This window comes from Ambystoma mexicanum, chromosome 6q, assembly GCF_040938575.1.
Source record: "Ambystoma mexicanum isolate Mex_15411 chromosome 6q, UKY_AmexF1_1, whole genome shotgun sequence".
NCBI lineage: Eukaryota > Metazoa > Chordata > Amphibia > Caudata > Ambystomatidae > Ambystoma > Ambystoma mexicanum.
The window spans coordinates 268,357,632-268,376,677 of record NC_090937.1 but is presented as its reverse complement, the minus strand read 5'-3'; the positions used below and the strand labels follow the sequence as shown (position 1 = coordinate 268,376,677).

The following is a 19,046-nucleotide window of genomic DNA, read 5'->3' as shown; positions in this document are numbered from 1 at the left end:
CCCGGTGGGGGACGAAGGAAGCCTTCAGCCATGGGGAGGCTCGAAGCAGGGATTGCCCCATTTTGAGCCTCCTCATTGGCTGAGGGGCTGCCACGCCCCTCGCCGGGAACAGAGTAGCTGGCACGCACGGCGTAAAAGGGAATACTGTGTGGTATGGCTCGCAAATGAGCCAATCACCACGCAGTATTCCCGTTGCGCCCAGCATGCCGGGTGCCAATGAGAGATTCAGGGCATCTAGCCGGGACACCCAGTGAAGGGGGATGGCAAAGAACGCTACCTTTCTGCCTTTTAATCACCCATCCTCCCATCTACTAAGGATGTCCAAGAAATGATCGAATGTTAAAAATCGCAGGAGAAATGACCAAATTGTTTTTTTTCTAATAATGCGGGGGGTGCAAATTCTTTCCACTCACGCCCCCCCACCATGGGTGTAATTTTAGAGGGGACAGGGGTGTTTGTCCCCCCCAACTTTCATAGTACACCGTTTTGTCCCCATTCATTTGGCTAGGGCACCTTTTCTTCAGATGTCATGTCCCCCCCAACTTTTTCAGCAAAGTTACTCCACTGCCCCCCACCCACCTTAACTAACACCCTTGCCCCACCCCACACCCATATTTTAACAAAAACGACCATAATTGTCAAAAAATATAGGTAAAACAATTTGGTCATTTCTCCTTACGATTTTTTACATTCGATCATTTATACGGATACCATCTACTATGTCAAAGCCCATCAGACTTCTCAAAATAGTGACAGCAGCCTTGTGCTATGAGCTGCTCAGTAAGTAACATACAGTATGATAAAACATGGTTCCTTTTCATTGCCTGTTCAACTACCAGCAACTTACAACAAGAGCCCTGATTGCCTTGCAGACTACACAGCCAACATGCAAGATCTACTTTGGGAGACCAGGATCACTAGCGGACAGCTCTTGTTATACAGAATCCTTACTTATGAGACTACTTGGGCAGTACTATCTCAAGGACTATATGGGGGCAGCGAAGTGGCCCAGCGATAATTGCAGCAATGACGGGGACCCCAGGCGAGTGTATAAACGAGGGCCACATATGCCAGCAGCTGGCCAAGGATTCAGAGGAGGTCCATTTTTGCCAGTTGCGGGCCCAGAAACAATCAGGCAGTGCTCCCCTCCCTCTGAAGCGGAGAGCCACATTCTATGAGCAAGCGGCCAGGGAGGCAGCAGTGAAGTTGAGCGCTCCCCGTCCCCATGTGGAGTACCAGTCTGTTAGCTGGGCCCGTTGCAGTGACTGAAGGTGTGGCACCCACTCTAATAATGTGGCACCAGGTAAAAGAAATCCTAGGCCACGGCTGTGATTGCAATTGCTGCACCCCTCCGGGCAACGGGGCACCGTTTCAGTGTAGGCAGGATTAACCAAGTATTTTGTTTAGTTTAGATATCGCTGAGCAGAGTGCCGAGTTTGACCCTCACGAGTGAGGGCTGAGCAAACACCAGATGTCCCCAATGGGGATTTGTTCATGCTGTTTGAACTTGTACGGTCTTTAGGCTTGAAGGATGCCACGCATGGCATGTGCAGGGGGGGGGCTTTATAGAAATACACGTGCCTTAGCAGCCCCATTTGGGGGCAGGAGAGCTACAGAAGTGTTCTGCTGGGAGACCAGTGTAGTGATAAACAGTACCCGCACCTCCCTGGGATCCAGCCCTTTGTGCAAAGTAAATCATTCCTAATTACCTTCCCACACAAATAAGGTTTAAGACGCACGATGAACTCAGACTGGAAAAAAGCCAATCACACAGAATATATGATGCTTGCATTTATTATCTACAGTGTCTAATGAGAACTAAGCAGCAATTTACAATAATGTGGAAATAGAAAGTGCAAGCTATATAATGCCAATTATCAATCACAGATGAATATGCAATTATTTGCTCTTACGCTCTTAATAAAATGTAGATGAAGGTACGATCGGAAGAGGAGGGGAGGACTGGCCAAGCCCCCACAGTCCTACACCAGATCGGGGATGTGATGCTAGGAGTCTCGGCCCAGATAGTGCACAGCTGGTTGTCCAGGCACTGTTCTTCTTGGTACGCGCGTCTTTCCAACAGCCCAGGATGAGTCCTCCCTTCCCTGGTCCAAGTATAGTTCTCTTATTAGGAGCTGCACGTCAATCATCATGACGTGTCAGCTCTTCGAGAAACTTCTAGGCTCACCCTTCCGGGCAGTAAACATGTTTTCGCTTGGAAAGTTACAAGACTGGAAACAGCCAGTCCTGGCTCCCAGGCTTCGGGCACTGTGTTTTGAGAAGATCTGACATTCTTGCCTTATCAGTGCACCTGACACGCAGAGCGAAGACGAGCAAAGCTGTGCCTGGCTCCCTAGGGCTGCGTAGAGCCTCTTGCAAATGCTAGATGTTTTATGTCTTCAGAAAAGGCCTTCGCAATTAACCCCTTGCAAGCATGCAGGCTCACCCAGTTCGAGAGGCCTGGTTGATGTCAGTATTTTCCTCCACGCTTCGAATAGGCTCTAATACACACAAGATAGCTCAGTGGGTTAGTGCAAATGCAGGTTACTGCAAGCGCCTAGCAGCTTATCACGACATTCCACCCCTTTCGAAGTGAGGCCTGAAAATGCTGACTCAGTTCCACGATTTGGAAGCATGTACAGTGTGCTGTAGGCCGATTAAGAGTTTCTCTAGCGCAGTCATTCTAGTATAAAGGAAAGACATTCTGCGCAAGAGCCCAATGAAGACGATAAGTATGAATATTAGGGAAATCAGCAACCACAGCAATGGTTGCAGTATTATATTAAGCAGCTTAGTGGAGGAGGGAGACCATCCAGTGAATATATCCCACCAGTGGTGAGTAGTAACTGATTGCAGATGGTCAGCAGTTTTGATTAATTGGTTTCTGTGTATTATTAGCTTGTACTCTGCAGAAATAACCGAGGTAGCTAGCGTCTGGAAATCTTTCCAAGCAGTTTGGGCAAACTGTCTAATAGCTTGAAGCCGGGCAGTAATCACTCCATAGGATAGAGTCCAGTTAAGCAAATGCGTGAGCTCAGCATGCAGAGTAGTGTGAGACCACTGAGTTAAAGAATATAAGGTATGAGTAACAATGTCTAAGATAGTCACAACTTGATCTACGCAAAATACTTGAGGATTCCCTAATAACCTATAATTGTTAATAAGCAAGGAATGATTAGTAACTACGCAAGCTTTATGCTGATCTATTTGGAAGATGTCAGTCCCATTAATGTGGTATTGCATCCAGGTGCACTCCCCTGCTACGGGATGTATGCATGGGTCCGGGACCCTCCCAGTTAGGGGACACGCCGACCCCTGATCCCAGGGCATGCAGGTTTGACTGTGGATGGTGTAGTTTTGGCTGTCTAACCATTCCCCTCGTATTTGCGGAACCCACCAGGAACCATTGATTTTCATAGGCAATACTATAAAAGGGCACCATATTTCTAGAGCATAAGCGGTCCTACTAACTTGCATTAACGCATGGCATGTGTTATTCATGCAATCAAAAGCAAGCGGCTTAATCCAAATGTTTGCTGGTAACTGTAGCTCTGTGTGCCAGTGGGTTGAAGATAGTCGCCCCCGTTCGGAGCGGAAAGCCAACACTTGCTGATTTAGCAAAGTTTGCCATAGAATGCATCGTGTGTCTTTAGCAGTTTTGTTGACCTGCCCTATGGCAGAGAAAATGTCTTCATAGCTGAAATTCTGCCACTTTCAATGGTTGCCAATACTTATAGCAGTGTTGCGCAGGGTAGGGCTTATCAATGGGCCCCACTGGGCCAGAAGCTTTATAGCACCGCTGGCATCAGAACCCATAGTGGCTAACTTGTTGCGCACAGTTTCTATGTCAAAAGCATTTAAAGCCCCCGTTTCCACTCCCGCTGCACCCGCAATCAATGAATCTAAACCCCTAGCTACGCGCAATTTAGTGATGGGCCATAGAAATTGACGCCATTTATAGCAGCTTGGTAGTACTAAGGAAACATTGCCCCGTGACAAATCTATGTCTAAGTGTACCTCTGAAATGATGGACGCGTGCATCACATGTCTGCAATTTAAATGTTGTCTTACTACTGGAAAATCTAGCATGTTCACAGTTTCTACTTTGTGTGATTTGAAAAACACCATCCTCCAAGTGGGATGCCTACCATATACAATATTGGTTTTTGATATAAACACCATACTACCATCTGGTAGAGGCTGTTTCAACGTACAATTGTATGAAAGGCATTTGGTCAAGTTATAGTCCAGAAAATCTTGGCGAGTACACTCGCTGCAGTTCTTGGGGCAAATGAAACATGAAACATCAAATACATTTTTTGATCCATTCACTGAAAAGTTTGGGCCTAAGATTTCATAAGCACCAGTCATATGAGTTAGTGACAAAAGGTGTCCGACAATGTGCCAATCTAGAACTCTTGTAGTTCCATGTGGATACTCATTTGTAACACTTTTCTCACAGGTTACGGTGCGGTTGTAGTTATCACGCAGGACTGGAGCATCAGGTGTAGTGCATGCGATTCTCAGAGTCCATGTAGCGTCTTGCATCAACCCACTCTTTACAGAGAAAGCGTTGGTTTGGCAGGCCAGGAGCACCCACAGCAAGGCAAGTCCCATCCCTTTCATACTGCTCTACGTTCGTGGTGTGAGCCTAGTAGCGGGAATATAAACAGGCACGTCATAATTATGCAAAAGTACAACATAAGTACTTCCAACACCTTGACTTAACACTTCCCCAGCCTCAGGCTTTTTGTTAGGATGGTGCACCCACACCTTTTTCCCCTTGCTACCGAAGCCTCCTTCCCCCCTCAATGTAGTGTCTGGGGATTGCTTGCTCTCTACCACTAGGGGGACAACTGCTCATTCACAAATCAATTGTGCAATTCGGTCATATTTGGTTAATGGTACCTCAGATGCACCAGCATTATGTAAAAGTACCGAAACAGTCCCTCTATAATCAGGATCAATCACACCTCCCAATATGTCAATGCCTTGTTTTGCCAGGCTGGATCGTGCAGCAATGCGTCCATAAGTGCCAGCCGGCAATTTGATGCCAATACCCAGCGAGATAGATTTGGTTTGCCCCGCCGGTATAACATCATCTTCACAGGTAGATAGATCAAGTCCAATGCTGCCTGCAGTGGCTTGCACAGGCAGCTTAGCTTCTTTGTTGGTTTTCCACACAACAAGAGTCTTTGTAGATTCCACTTTCTCACTTGTCAGTCTCACAAAGGGTGTCTGGCGATTTCCCAGTGGACGATTGTTCAGTTCAAACAGCGCTTGTGCCAGATGTTTGGACCACCACTTGAGAGTGTGAGTCTTAGTCAGCTTCTTTATTTGTTGCTTGAGCAGCCCATTGCTATGTTCCACCAGAGCAGAGGATTCTGGGTACCGGCTGATGTGCAGTGTCCATTTTATGCCTTGCTCTACTGCCCAGTCTTCCACATTGTGTCCAGCAAAATGGCTGCCTTGGTCTGATTGGATTTCATCCGGGATGCCATAGTGTCTGATGAGGTATTCCATGCCTTGCAAGGTAGCCCGTTGATCTGCATGGGCGGCTGGATAAGCTAATAACAGTCCAGAGTATGTGTCTACCATGGTCAACACATAATGCTTTCCATTCTCGGGCGGTAAAGGGCCAATGTAGTCAACTTGCCATACGCTAGCTGCTCTTTCACCTCTTCTCAAAGGGCCTTGAGGCTTCCTCTCCAGAGGGTAGTGCTTCACTTCACAGCACATGGAACATTGAGAGGCAGCTTGTCTGGCTTGATCCATGGTAATGGGCAATTGTCTCTTTTTTGCCCAATGATAAGTTCCTGTTTGCCCTAGATGCCCTGAGGTTTGGTGTGCCCAATCCGCCATCCCTTGCAACACCTCAGCTTCTTGCGGTGTTGTCACTGGGCGAATCTTTGCCATTTGGTCCACTTCATTGTTGAACAGGGCAGCCAGTGAGGTGTCGGGGGGCATGTGTGCATCGACATGTCCAATGCAGATTTTGCACCTCTCACCTTTGCACCTCATGTCTTCCCAGATGTCTGGCCCTCCCCAGATCGTAGTGTTCTTGATCTGCCAACCATCTCTTCTCCATGCCGGTGCCCAATGTGTCAGGCCTTGATATGTGGCCCAACTGTCTGTGTATATGTATGCAGTCTCTGTTTCCTTCACCTGTTCAATCACCGAGGCCACCGCCTGCAGTTCAGCATACTGACTTGATCCTTCCACACCTTCTCTCATTAGCAGTGTTTCTCGGTGGGGCTGGAATGCAACAGCTTGCCAGTGTCTTTGTCCTTTATCATACTTTGCGGTGCCGTCCGTGAACCATGCAGACTTTTGTTCTTCCTCTGTCAATGTATTATAGGCGGGTGCGACTTTGAAGGGAGATTCTGGCAACGCCACAGGGGTGTTTGGTTCAGGCATCGCTTCCAGATCTACTGCCTCCGACATTTGTTCTTGCAGTCTGGAAACCCCTGTGCGGCCAGCTTTCGCACGTTGCTGTAAATACCATTTCCATTTGACATGAGTGGCGTCTTGTGCTCTGCCACTTTTCCCGCTTGCAGCAGTGTCAAGCACCCAGCCCATGATTGGAATGTCTGTGCAAATTGTCACTGGTTGCTCGCCTGTGATTCTTTCAGTTTCAACTAGAGCCCAGTACACTGCAGCAACTTGTTTCTCAAGCGGAGTGTATCTTGTCATAGGATCTGTGAGCTTCCTTGACCAGAACCCCTGTGGCACTCTTTTCTGTCCTTGCTTTTGCCACAAGCTCCACACAGCCACGTCATTGTAGACAAGAATTTCCAATTCAAAAGGATCAGTTTTCGTCATGGGCCCCAGCGTGATGTAATTTTGCAATGCGTCTTTAGCCTGTTAGAAGGACGTCTGTTGCTCTAGGCCCCATGTAAAGTCATGTTTCTTTCTGGTGACTTTGTAAATGGGTTTCAGTATCAGGCTTAAATGAGGTATGTGATTTCTCCAAAAACCCATTAACCCAATGAATCTTTGTGCCTCTTTTGTATTGCTGGTGGAGCCATCTGCTGAACCATATCAATTACTGGGTCGGGAATTTTCTTAACTGACCCAGACCAGATTGCACCTAGGAATTTCACCTCTTGAGCAGGCCCCTGTACCTTTTTGGGATTTATGGCCCACCCCCGATTTTGCATGTGTGTGATCAACTTTTCAGAAGCGTTTTCTACATGTTCTTTCTCAGCACTGGTCAGCATAATGTCATCAATGTAATGAGCAATAAATAATCCAACTGCACCATATTTAAGTCTCTGGCAATCAATCCATGACACAGAGTGGGACTATGCACATACCCCTGGAGCAATTTAGTAAAGGTAAATTGTCTGTCTCCCCAAGTGATAGCAAATTGGTCTTGTGATTCAGTGTCAATATCAATGGAGAAAAATGCATTGGCCAGGTCAAGGACCACATGCCATTCACCCACTTTTCTCGTAAGGTTTTCAGTCAGGATGATGATGTCTGGCACCGCCGCAGCTAAGGGCGGCACCTTCTTGTTAAAAATGCGGTAATCAATCGTCAGACGCCACGCCCCATCCGGGCGGCGGACAGGCCAGATCGGCGAGTTGAATGGGCTGACTGCCGGCTTCATTATGCCAGCTTTCACCAATGACTCAATAGTTTCACCAATCTCTTTATGTCCTCCTGGCAACCGGTACTGTTTCACCCACACTGGCTCAGCAGGAGGAGGTAAATGCAAGGGGGACCATTTGGCATGCCCAACCACAACGGGGTTAACAACTCTCACATGGATTTTTCGATTGCCAAAAACAAATTCGCCTAAATATGTAGTCACACTTTTGCCCAACAACACATCCATGCCAAGGATGTACTCCGGTACATCTGCAATCAAAACATTTGCTGTGAAAGGCAATCCCTCGCCAATTGACATTTTTACATTAAAGGCTTTTGTAACAGTTTCTGCTCCCCCATAACCATTGACCAAAACTCTGGGACCAGATAATTTACTGGGATTGCCATTCAGAATGGTTACCTCAGCTCCTGTGTCTAATAGAGCCAAAACATGTTTTACTTTCTCATCCAAATACAATGTAAGTGGCACAAAAGGGCGTCTGTCTCTGGGACTAGTTCTCTTTATTAACCGTACCTCAAAGACAGAGCCAGCCCTTCAATCAAAAATGGGGTCTGGGACCTTCCACTTGTCCTTTGCCAAATCAGGGTAACCTTTTGCTCGCACTTTGGGCTTCAACACCTCCTCTTCAGAGGGTGCAGAGGGCTTAGTTTTTCCCGATCCCTATTTTTTCAATTTCTTCCATTTCCCAAGCAGCACAGATGTGGGTTTGCCGTCTATCTCTTCCCTTGGAATTCCCGCTTTTAGCAGGTCAACCCACATTTGTCTGCGTATGATCTCAACAGTATCAGTTTTCTCTTTAGACTTTACATTTTTGCCACGCTTTTTCTCTGAATCATTGTTTGCAGCCAGTAGGCGCGCTGCTTTACGCACATCCAGCCCTTCTAATTGCCCTAACAGAAGTGCCACTTCACCAATGGCTTTGCCTTGCGCTGGATCCAGCAATGAAAGCAATGTGCCCTTCATGTGACTCGGTGCATTTCTTAACAAACGTGCGCGCATGCCAGATGTAAACAACTCCATGTCAGGCCCTGCAAAATTTGCACTGTACAGTGCACACTGTAAACCCATCTCTCTAAGCTGATCTGTTGCTTCAGTTAGTGATTGCCAAACGCCCCAACTCTCTTCCATATCCATTGGACTCCCATACAGAGTCATTAGGGCAGTCTGAAGCCAATTAAACAAGGAATGAGAGCCTTGCTGCCCGAGCGCACCGCGCACTATCTGTCCCAACATTACATTAGTAGTGAGTGAACCCATCTTTAACAGTTCTTCTGGGGTTAAGAAGATACTATCGGCACCCGTGTCCCAGAGGCGAAGGTACCACCTCAGAAGTGCTTCACCTGGCTTCTGTCGAAATAATTTAGCAATCTCTAAAAGCTCTGTCTGTGTATAATCGCAGACAATCCTAGTATTCTGAATATTTGCACCGCCAGCTTGGCCTTTTGACTTGTTAGTGATTAACGGCCGCGCTGGATAAACACATTTCTTTGGAGCACATTCCAGCTCCTCTTCATCAGAACAATCTAATTCAGCAAGCCTAATTTCAACAGATTCATTCCAGTCATATGCTTGCTCAGTTTCGCTATCACTGACTTCACCCGACCATAAATTTGGGTCCCAGTTATCTTTCCTAATTAGCGCGCAAATCCTTATCTTTGACGGATTGCCCCGCCGCTGTCTGCGCTTGTGCGTGGCTACACGCACAGCTAAAGAGGCACACCTGTCCTCCATCTGATCAGCCCGCTTAACGGACGATTGAAGGGTCTCTCTCATAATGATTTGTTGCTCCTGGAGCAGGGAAATCTCATCTGTTAGTTTGCGAATCTGCGCATCTTTAAGCAATTCATTCTCATGCACCTTTCTGAGCGCCTGCAGGAATAACCAGCCTATGTTGCCTGCTGCCTTTAGCTCCCTTCTGCATTTCTCAAGCGGTAAACTCTCCAAGCACTTACTAATTACCGCCGGGGAAACATCATTTTTAAGCATCTCCCATGCCCTCGGTGCTGAGTACCAATGCAAAATATCTGCCACACCCGACCAAGCATTTGATGCCGGCCATCCTGGAATGTGACAGAGTGCACTATCTTCCCCATTGCATTCATCTTTTGCATGTTTTTTCCAGAATGGCATCGTGCTCGTAAACCCTGCTCACAGCGCCAAATGTAGTGATAAACAGTACCCGCACCTCCCTGGGATCCAGCCCTTTGTGCAAAGTAAATCACTCCTAATTACCTTCCCACACAAATAAGGTTTAAGACGCACAATGAACTCAGTCTGGAAAAAAGCCAATCACACAGAATATATGATGCTTGCATTTATTATCTACAGTGTCTAATGAGAACTAAGCAGAAATTTACAATAATGTGGAAATAGAAAGTGCAAGCTATATAATGCCAATTATCAATCACAGATGAATATGCAATTATTTGGTCTTACGCTCCTAATAAAATGTAGATGAAGGTACGATCTGATCACACCCAGGACCCTGGCCGCTACAGGTGCCCGGCACTCCTCGGAAGAGGAGGGGAGGACTGGCCAAGCCCCCACAGTCCTACACCAGAGCGGGGATGTGATGCTAGGAGTCTCAACCCAGATAGTGCACAGCTGGTCGTCCAGGCACTGTTCTTCTTGGTACGCGCGTCTTTCCAACAGCCCAGGATGTGTCCTCCCTTCCCTGGTCCAAGTATAGTTCTCTTATTAGGAGCTGCACGTCAATCATCATGACGTGTCAGCTCTTCGAGAAGCTTCTAGGCTCACCCTTCCGGGCAGTAAACATGTTTTCGCTTGGAAAGTTACAAGACTGGAAACAGCCAGTCCTGGCTCCCAGGCTTCGGGCACTGTGTTTCTTGCCTTATCAGTGCACCTGACTCGCAGAGCGAAGACGAGCAAAGCTGTGCCTGGCTCCCAAGGGCTGTGTAGAGCCTCTTGCAAATGCTAGATGTTTTATGTCTTCAGAAAAGGCCTTCGCAATTAACCCCTTGGAAGCATGCAGGCTCACCCAGTTCGAGAGGCCTGGTTGATGTCAGCATTTTTCTCCACGCTTCGAATAGGCTCTAATACACACAAGATAGCTCAGTGGGTTAGTGCAAATGCAGGTTACTGCAAGCGCCTAGCAGCTTATCACGACAACCAGGAGCCAGGCTTAACAAGAACTGAAAAGCTTTCACTTTCAACACTTTCGAACTTCTAACTTTTGAGATAATGCATAGATCTGCATAGATTTGACCACATCCTTTTTAACGACTATCCTAACAGATGTGGTTATTTTGTGCACACTCTTGGCCCTATGGGGGCTGGTTTCTATTTCCCCTGTAAGATACCCCTAAATAAATGTGCAGCTGGTCTGTGCTTGATCTCACTCGGCTCTGTGACAGCCACCAGCAGTTGTAGGTATAGCTGAGTATGCTGTGCATACAAGGCTAGGGAAGCACAGAGAGCAGTCTGTGGGATCTACTGTATATCTGTTTTGGTGCCTAAATCACAGCGTTAGTGGTGGTCCCCAGCCCCAAATGTCACCCCATACCTATCCCTTAGCTTTTAGCCTGTGATTGATTTTTCAAAAACCTTAATTGATTGACCTGGAAGAAAGATGGCTTGATAGGCTGCTGTCTCCCTTCTTGCATCCTTTTTCCAGCCCTCTAGTTTTTTGCCTGCAGCAATCAAATCATTGAAGCGTTTAAAAGGTGTGGCCGACAAAATGGAACATTCTGCTTCAAGAATTATGAAGGGGAGCTATCCAAACCAGGGCTTTTAATGGATGTCAGACATTACAAAGACAGGTACAGGTAGCTGAGGCACAGTAGAAGGCAGGAAGAAAACATAGTCTGGCTACTGTGACAATCTGTAAAGAAAATTCCTGTCGATGAAATGAAATGGAACCGTGCAGGGGAAGGTGGAACAGGGTCCTTGCCAATGGTCAGCAAAGAATGCCTACCAGGGAAGGGAAGAGGTCAGAAGGCAAGAAAATAAAGACAGGAAGAAGGTAAATGGTCAGCGGACTCACCCAAAACCGCAAATAGGATGATAGATGTGGGCCAAACCATGGAAAATTGAAGGGGAGAAAGGTGGCAAAGTAGAAAAGGGGATACGATCAGGAAAGGGGGAAGGAGAATTAAAGATGGACTTGGAACTGGAAGGTGGCCAGACTATCCAAACTTTTTAGGAAGAAGGGAGCATTAGTAATGGGCCAATAATTGGCACAAACCTGCGGATCAAGATGAGGCTTTTTTAATAATGGCGTAACCTATGTCTATTTGATGGCCTCTAGCACAGACAGTCTTTAAAAGAGGCATTGATAAACTTACTGATTATTGGGCTCAAAGAGTCACCACAATCCTTAACAATAAAGGGCGGGCATGGGTCACTCTGGCGTCTTGTGGGCTTGAGAGATGTTATGACATCTTTGCTGTTAGAGGCCGACACAGGATGACATTCAAACAACTCATCTTCATTCTGCATTACCTGGGAATGCCTGCTGGGACAAGATGTTAAGAAATCAGTATTTGCAACCTGGGAGGAGGAGCCAACAAATCAGGTTGCTCTGATCGCAGGCTGAATCCCACGATCCAAGCTTGCAGTCTGAGCATCGTGGAGGCGGCTTCCCCACCGTGACCACGAGGTGTTACATTCATTTAAACAAAATACATTGCTATCAGCATCCCGGGTTTCTGGATTGGAATTCTGCGGTGCTAATGGCAATACACCGGATTGCTGGACTCAGGCCTATAACTTGGGCCCTGGGCCGTTACCAGCAGATCTGGTGTTATTGCCATATGCAGGGACTGTGTCCTTGCTAAAGAGATCATGATACTAGTTCTTATCTTATGTATCTTATCCCAAAAGGAAGACTGAATTTTCTTCCAAAATGGTGTGGAGGCAGGCTGGGTACCACATAAAGAGGAGAGATTTTTCAAACTATTTAGAATGGATGTGATGCCGAATAAATCTGGCTAGCATGAAAGCTCCTCTTACCTTATTCAGTTGCTAACTCATAAAAAAAATCTAGGCTTTTTTAAATCCATGCAGGGGGTGTCACTGGATGGGATTTCTCCTACATTTCCACTCTTTACTTATGACTTATTTCTATATGGAGGTCAATGCAGAAGTAAATAACTTGTTACACATGTGTTTAGCCAGGGATGTCATTTAGGGGCCAGCAGGGGGTCGCAACTGCAGCCCCTATTGTCTCCCTTGCTACCCCTGTGGTCTCCCGTCCTACCCCTCAAAAAAATAATATTTTATTTGTTTTTGTACATTGACGCTATGGCCATGTGGCTCTTTGTTTTTGGAGTGGCTGTCATTTATGTTGAGGTCACTTAAAAAAAAAAAACAGAGTTCCATAACTGTAACACTTTCAGCAGTGACCCTAAATAAGAAAGAATAGGAATAACAAATAATGTGTCCTTCTGGAATTCTATACAATGCTAGACTCATTAAAGGGGTGAAAGGTCATGTTCTATCGCTTCCCATGATGTCACTTCGGGGTGGGGTTAAATTACATCTCTTCCTGTGTGGTCATCAGAGGTCAAGGGACATGTGATGTCACTTCCGCGACCCCTGGCATTGTGGTGAGATGACGACCCTGTGTTTAGCTTTAATACATTTAGTTTTCTCAGTCAATATTTTAGAGTGACATGAGTTATATTGCAAAACTACAGGATACACATGCGTATCAGCCAATCACTCGTCACAAAGTTTTCAAATGGTGGATTCAACTGTTCAGAATTCTGTTTCCGTTTGTCCCAAAATACGATGGGCTTATGGGTTAAATCTGGAAAGAGAGGTAGTTCTGGGAGGATAGGTCAGGGGCAACGTGCTCACCTTGGAAGCAAGACGACGCAGAGCAACAAAGATTCGATCCACAGGTTTCTCTTAGAAACTTCTGGTTATTAAGCAAGTTATAAATAACCAATTACAATTAGTTTTCGAGTTCACTGAACAGCAGCATGATCTGACCAGGCAATAGGAATCAGACGTTGGTCGGATGGAAACATGTTCCATGTAATTACCCAGTCTAATGTGCAACCCTTATTGTGTGTTGGAGTTCTATAAAAAAAGAAAGCCAAAATCAACAAGAGCGCAGTGCAATCGTGATGCCTGTGTATCTCTAATATCATTAAAATTGAGATTAAAATCACCTAGTACCATCAAAGGGAAAGAGAGTTTTAAGAAAATAAATTAATTACATAAAATGATGGAAAAATGTGATTAAGATGAATAGTGAACATTTTTTTCAAGCAAAAACAGTGCAGGGACCTTTCAGAGTTGAGATCCTGTGTTGTTTTTTTGCAATGAAAGTAAACTATCGGCACTGTTCATCATGATAGCAGGGCATTCAGCGTCCTTTGATATGATTTGATATGTAATTTATGACGCGCCTGTACACAAGCGTTTCCGGGAGCGATAAGACAAGGGAGGGAAGACAGAGGGAGGACAAGACAAACGATCTTACCAGGCCTTGTGTCATTCAGATCGTGCAAGTGTGAGAACGAGAAGTGCAAGGGGAAAGGGAGGGGAGAGGTGCAAGGGAGAGGGGAGGGGAAAACCGGGCAGCAATGCTTTGAGTAAGTGCAGCCAGGGCAGCGCAGCTCTGGGTAGTGCACGGAAAACAAGGGCCTGTAGGGTTACAGTTACATCTTTAAAAATATAGACTACATTACAATAGACTGTTAGAAACTGAAAACCAGTAATTGATACCTATAACCTACTGCTTATTTATTTTTTAGTAGAGATGAAACTTGCATTCACATCTTTCATGCCCCCCTCCTTCCAAAGTGTTGCCTGGTTTGGTGCAGGCAGCCCTTAACTGAGCTACCTGCCCCCACTTTTGGCCACTCCCAGCACCTAAGCCACACTCCCTTGTTAGAAGCCCGTTTGATTAATGATCCCACTTAAAGCACTGCAAACACCACAACTTTAAGGTTAAGTACAGCATGCATAATTCATGCAATAATACTGCTGTTTCAGATTCTTTTTTACATTATCCATAAATCCATTCGCACCACACAGAAACGCACACCAACACAACTCCATCAAACACCTAACAATCAACCACTGCACTGGACACCCCCTTATGGACACATCAATTCAGTGCAAATGATTGCACTTTCACCCTAACCACATACAACCCACACACCCAACATAAACTCTAGTACATATCTGAGGCACTGAGTCTTACTCTTACGGTTACAACAAGCCAGGCTGCAAAACCAACCCACTTGCAAGACAACGCAAACAGACGCCAGTTTCTCCTGGTAATTAACCTATCCTATCATCCCATCCTCATTAACACACCCTGCTCTCTTTTCTTGCAGAGCCACGTGAGCGCCTGAAGACTGTCTCTGGGTTGTAGATGTGCGTGGTATAAATCCTCGGCAGCCAGGCTGGGCGCAGCTTCGCCGATGTCAACCACGAGCCACCGCTCCGGCTCAGCGAAGAAAAGGAAGTCGGAGCAACCGGGTAAGCTTCGGGAGAAGTCCGATCATCGCCGATGGAGAAAAAACCAAGGGGGAGCAAGGTGCTGACGCTATTCCCTCTCCCCCCACCCCCTCCTGGTGAAAGCCTGACGCCCCTAAGGTTGTGAAGGCCCAGGTTCACCAGGCCAAACCGTCTATTGAGGGAGTGGTGGTTTCCCTGGTGAAGGCCGCGGATGCAGTTCCCAGGAGGCAGCCTCCAGAATGAGTTTCCCTGCCCGTCTGGAGGGAATCTTCATACGTGCCCATTGAAAAGACTCATGAAGATGCTGATCTCCCAGAGACCGTCGCCCCTGGCCGAGAAGAGGGGTGTGAGGGGGCGCGCAGTGGTCCAGCTGGACTCTGAGATCTTTTCTGAGGAAGAGCTTTCGGGCCTGACAGTGCTTGAGAAGGGGACGGTCGAGGCCGGGCCCTATGGGAAGGACCCCCATGAGGCGGATGAGGAGAGCAACGAGGCAACTCATGAGTGTTGAGGGCCCATGAGTGTTGAGGGCCCATGAGTGTTGAGGGCCCATGAGTGTTGAGGGCCCATGAGTGTTGAGGGCGGATGAGTGTTGAGGGCGGATGAGTGTGGAGGGCGGCCGGATGTGGAGGGCGGCCGGATGTGGAGGGCGGCCGGGTGTGGAGGGCGGCCGGGTGTGGAGGGCGGCCGGGTGTGGAGGGCGGCCTGGTGTGGAGGGCGGCCGGGTGTAGTGAGTGAAGACATGTGTGGAGAGAAGACGTGTGTGGAGAGAAGACGTGTGTGGAGAGAAGACGTGTGTGGAGAGAAGACGTGTGTGGAGAGAAGACGGGTGGAGGGCCGACGAATGTGCAGAACGGACGAATCGCTTAACTGCATGAAGTCCATATTCTACCTAGAATGCATGGATCCTTTAAAAGATCATACCTCATATCACACCCCACGCTTACTCTCTCCTTACACCACCACCCAACTAGAACACAGAGATACTATGACACCATTCGGTATAACTGTTCTCATATCAACATCTGACGCCGCTCACTCCACATCACTCTATGTAATCACTGCTGGTCTCGCACCCCCAGCCAGGCGTTCTCCTCAGGCCTTACGCTGCCACTCTCGGTCTGGATAATTCCTGCCAGACTCGAACACATACTCCTGACCTCTCAGCCACCACACCTACCGCTATGAAGCAGCTTCCACAGGAATTTTCGCACCAGCTGCACACATACCAGATGCGCACTCGCACCTATTGGACCCTCTCTCCTCCCTCTACTGACAAGAACTTCGGTTCCCAAGGGCGTTCAACCTACCAGCGCCTTCAGACCATACCAATGGTATATAAGGCGCTATATAAGTGCAAAGTAACATAACATAACATAACATAACATAAACTGACCTTATCACCAGAAAGGTGATTATGTTTTATAGCTTCACTTGACCTTCAGGTGCATACATGGGTTAGAGTCTCTTGAAGGGGTATGAAACACCAATGTTTAATATCTCTGTTAACACCCCAACTCTACTATGTTCTCGAATGTTGTGTCTCACATTCCTATCCTCAGAGCTTGATCAGAGTGTGATCCTAAATATCGCCTGTTATGTATTAGCCGAAAATATATCTCTCATGTTTGGATTCAATTGAGAGAATGGACCCATAACCACCACAACAATGATTATTTACATGTGGCTCCCTAGAGTGATCCAGAACAGGTGTAAAGTTATCACTTGAAAACCTTATATGACTTGGCTTGTAATGATTCCTATTCCTTTCCAGAAACCCCTGGGGTGAAGCACAGATTATAAACAGATTACAGGCTATTAATGACTACTCCCTTTCTACAAGATTTAGTGGCATCAGGGGAGGGCTGGCAAAATGTGGCCAGGAGGTGAGGGGCAAGTTTCCTTTTCTGGCCCATTGTGCAGCGGCCCCAACTTCGAGAACAAGTAAACTCAAAACCTACCTCTTCCCTTCCTACACATTCTCAAGTACATAGTAGACACTATTGACATTACTTTCATTTTATGCAACATATTTTTCAGTTATGCTTGTGATTTCTTAGAGAACTGGACCACTGGAAATTCTCCCACTTAACCAAACTTTTATTTTAAACATTTATTTATATTCAGCAGACAGAGAAACACAACTTTATATCTACATGTCACACAATCAATGTTTATTGTTTTATTTTATTGTACATTTTATACATCAAGTAAATTGTGGTTCAAAGTGCCCACAGGGCAACAGGGAGGGGACATGTGGATGAAGAACAAATACAACAATGAAAGGTAAAGGCGGACCTACTAGGCCTTGTGAGCATTCAGAACCTGCAAGTGCAGAGAGAGAGAAGGGAAGAGGGAGTGGGGGGTAAGTGCAAGGTGTATCAAGAGCTAGGGAGTCCGAAGCTGTAAGTGCCTAGGTGGAGTGATCAGCTGTCAATAAATAAGTAAGTGCAGGCCTGTGGTGACATAGGCCAGTTGGTGCAAACGCAAAGTGCTGGTGGGGTGGAGGATGTAGGCGATTGGGTGTGGGAGGCCAGGACCCCGGAGGATACATGAGGGCCCTGGTCACCAATCTCAGCAACTGCGGGATTTAACAGAGGAGGGAGGAAGGGAAGGAGGGGGTGAAAAGGAAAGTCTTGAGGAGCTTCTGGAATTTGAGGAGATCTGGCTCAAGATGAAGAGGAAGGCGGAGGCTATTCCATAGGAGGGAGCCTACTGAGGAGAGGGATCGCCCACCAGCTCACTGTTTAGCAAAGAGCTTAACACGCGGATAGTTGGTGGTGTTGGACCGTAAAGATCTGGAGGGAGAGAATTTAGTGATATAAAGTTGTAGATAGCGTGGTCCCCCACCCCAGACATCCTTGTGGATGATGCAGAGGGATTTGAATTTGATCCTTGCAGCAACCGGGAGCCAGTGAAGAGTTTTTATAGCTGGAGAGATGTGGTCCATGGGCTTGAGGCCAAGGATAAGTCAAGCATCTCTATTCTGGATTAGCTGGAGGGGTCATAGAGAAGAAGAGCGTAGAAAAAGGAAGAGGCTATTGCAGTAGTCTAGCTTAGAGAGAACCAGAGCTCTAGAGACATTGATCTTCTGGGGGAAAGTGAGGAAAGGAAGAATTTCTTTGAGGAAGTGGAGTTGAAAGTGGGACTTCTTGGCAAGGTCCTGAATGTGAGGAATGAAGAAAAGAGAGGAGTCGAAGATGACACCAATGTTGCTGGCTTCAGATGAAGGAGAAGGGGGCGAGCCCATAGAAGCTGGCCAGAGTGACGGACAGAAAAAGGGAGCAGGAGTCCCAATAGAAAGAATCTCAGTCTTGCTTGTGTTGAGGCAGAGATCACTGTAAGTACACCAGGACTGGATGGCAGATAGGGAGTCAGGAATGATGGAAGTAAGAAAAGGATCAGAGGGAAGTTTGAAGAATTGTGTGTCATCTGCATAACACTGGAAGTTTGTGGAGAAGGTGGAAATGAAGTGTGCAAGCGGAGCAAGGTAGTTGTTAAAGAGCCAGGGAGAGAGGTTGGAGCCCTGGGGGACGGCACAGGTGGAGATAGAGTTGGGGGAGGAGAAGGAGCCCAGAATAACCTGGGACAGACAGTCACTGAGGAAGGAGGTCAGCCAGTCCAGTGCTTGTTCCAAGATACCTAGAGTATCGTGGAGCCGTTTTATAAGGATTTAGTGGTTGGCCATATCAAATGCAGAGGAGAGATCAAGTAGAATGAGAACAGCTGGAGAGTTGGAATCGAGAGATGCGAGCAGTTCTTCACAGGTGTTCAGAAGAGCAGTTTCCGTGCCTCTGGATGCTCGGAATCTGGATTGATGGTCGTGGAGGAAACCAACAGGTTCAGTGTGTTGGGTCAGTTGGGGGAAGACCAGCTTCTCTGGAGTTTCCCAAGGAAGGGGGTCATAGATATGGGGTGGTAGTTGGCTGGACAAGTCGGGTCTGCAGAAGGTTTTTTCAGGAGGGGGTGCACAAGGGAGTGCTTGAGGGAGGAGGGG

The 19,046-nt window shown here is 47.0% G+C and overlaps 1 protein-coding gene across 3 annotated transcripts in view; it reads left to right on the top strand.

Annotated features, from left to right (window-relative positions):
• EGF (epidermal growth factor) overlaps positions 1-19,046 on the top strand; it is a 775,649-nt gene that overhangs the window by 76,619 nt on the left and 679,984 nt on the right. Inside the window, exon 2 of one of the 3 annotated variants that reach the window (XM_069630733.1) lies at positions 14,929-15,073. The exons of the other annotated variants lie outside the window; for them this stretch is intronic. Coding sequence (XP_069486834.1) covers positions 15,016-15,073 — 58 coding nt within the window. The 5' untranslated portion in view covers positions 14,929-15,015. The remainder of the gene's footprint in view (positions 1-14,928; positions 15,074-19,046) is intronic. 3 annotated transcript variants of the gene reach the window in all.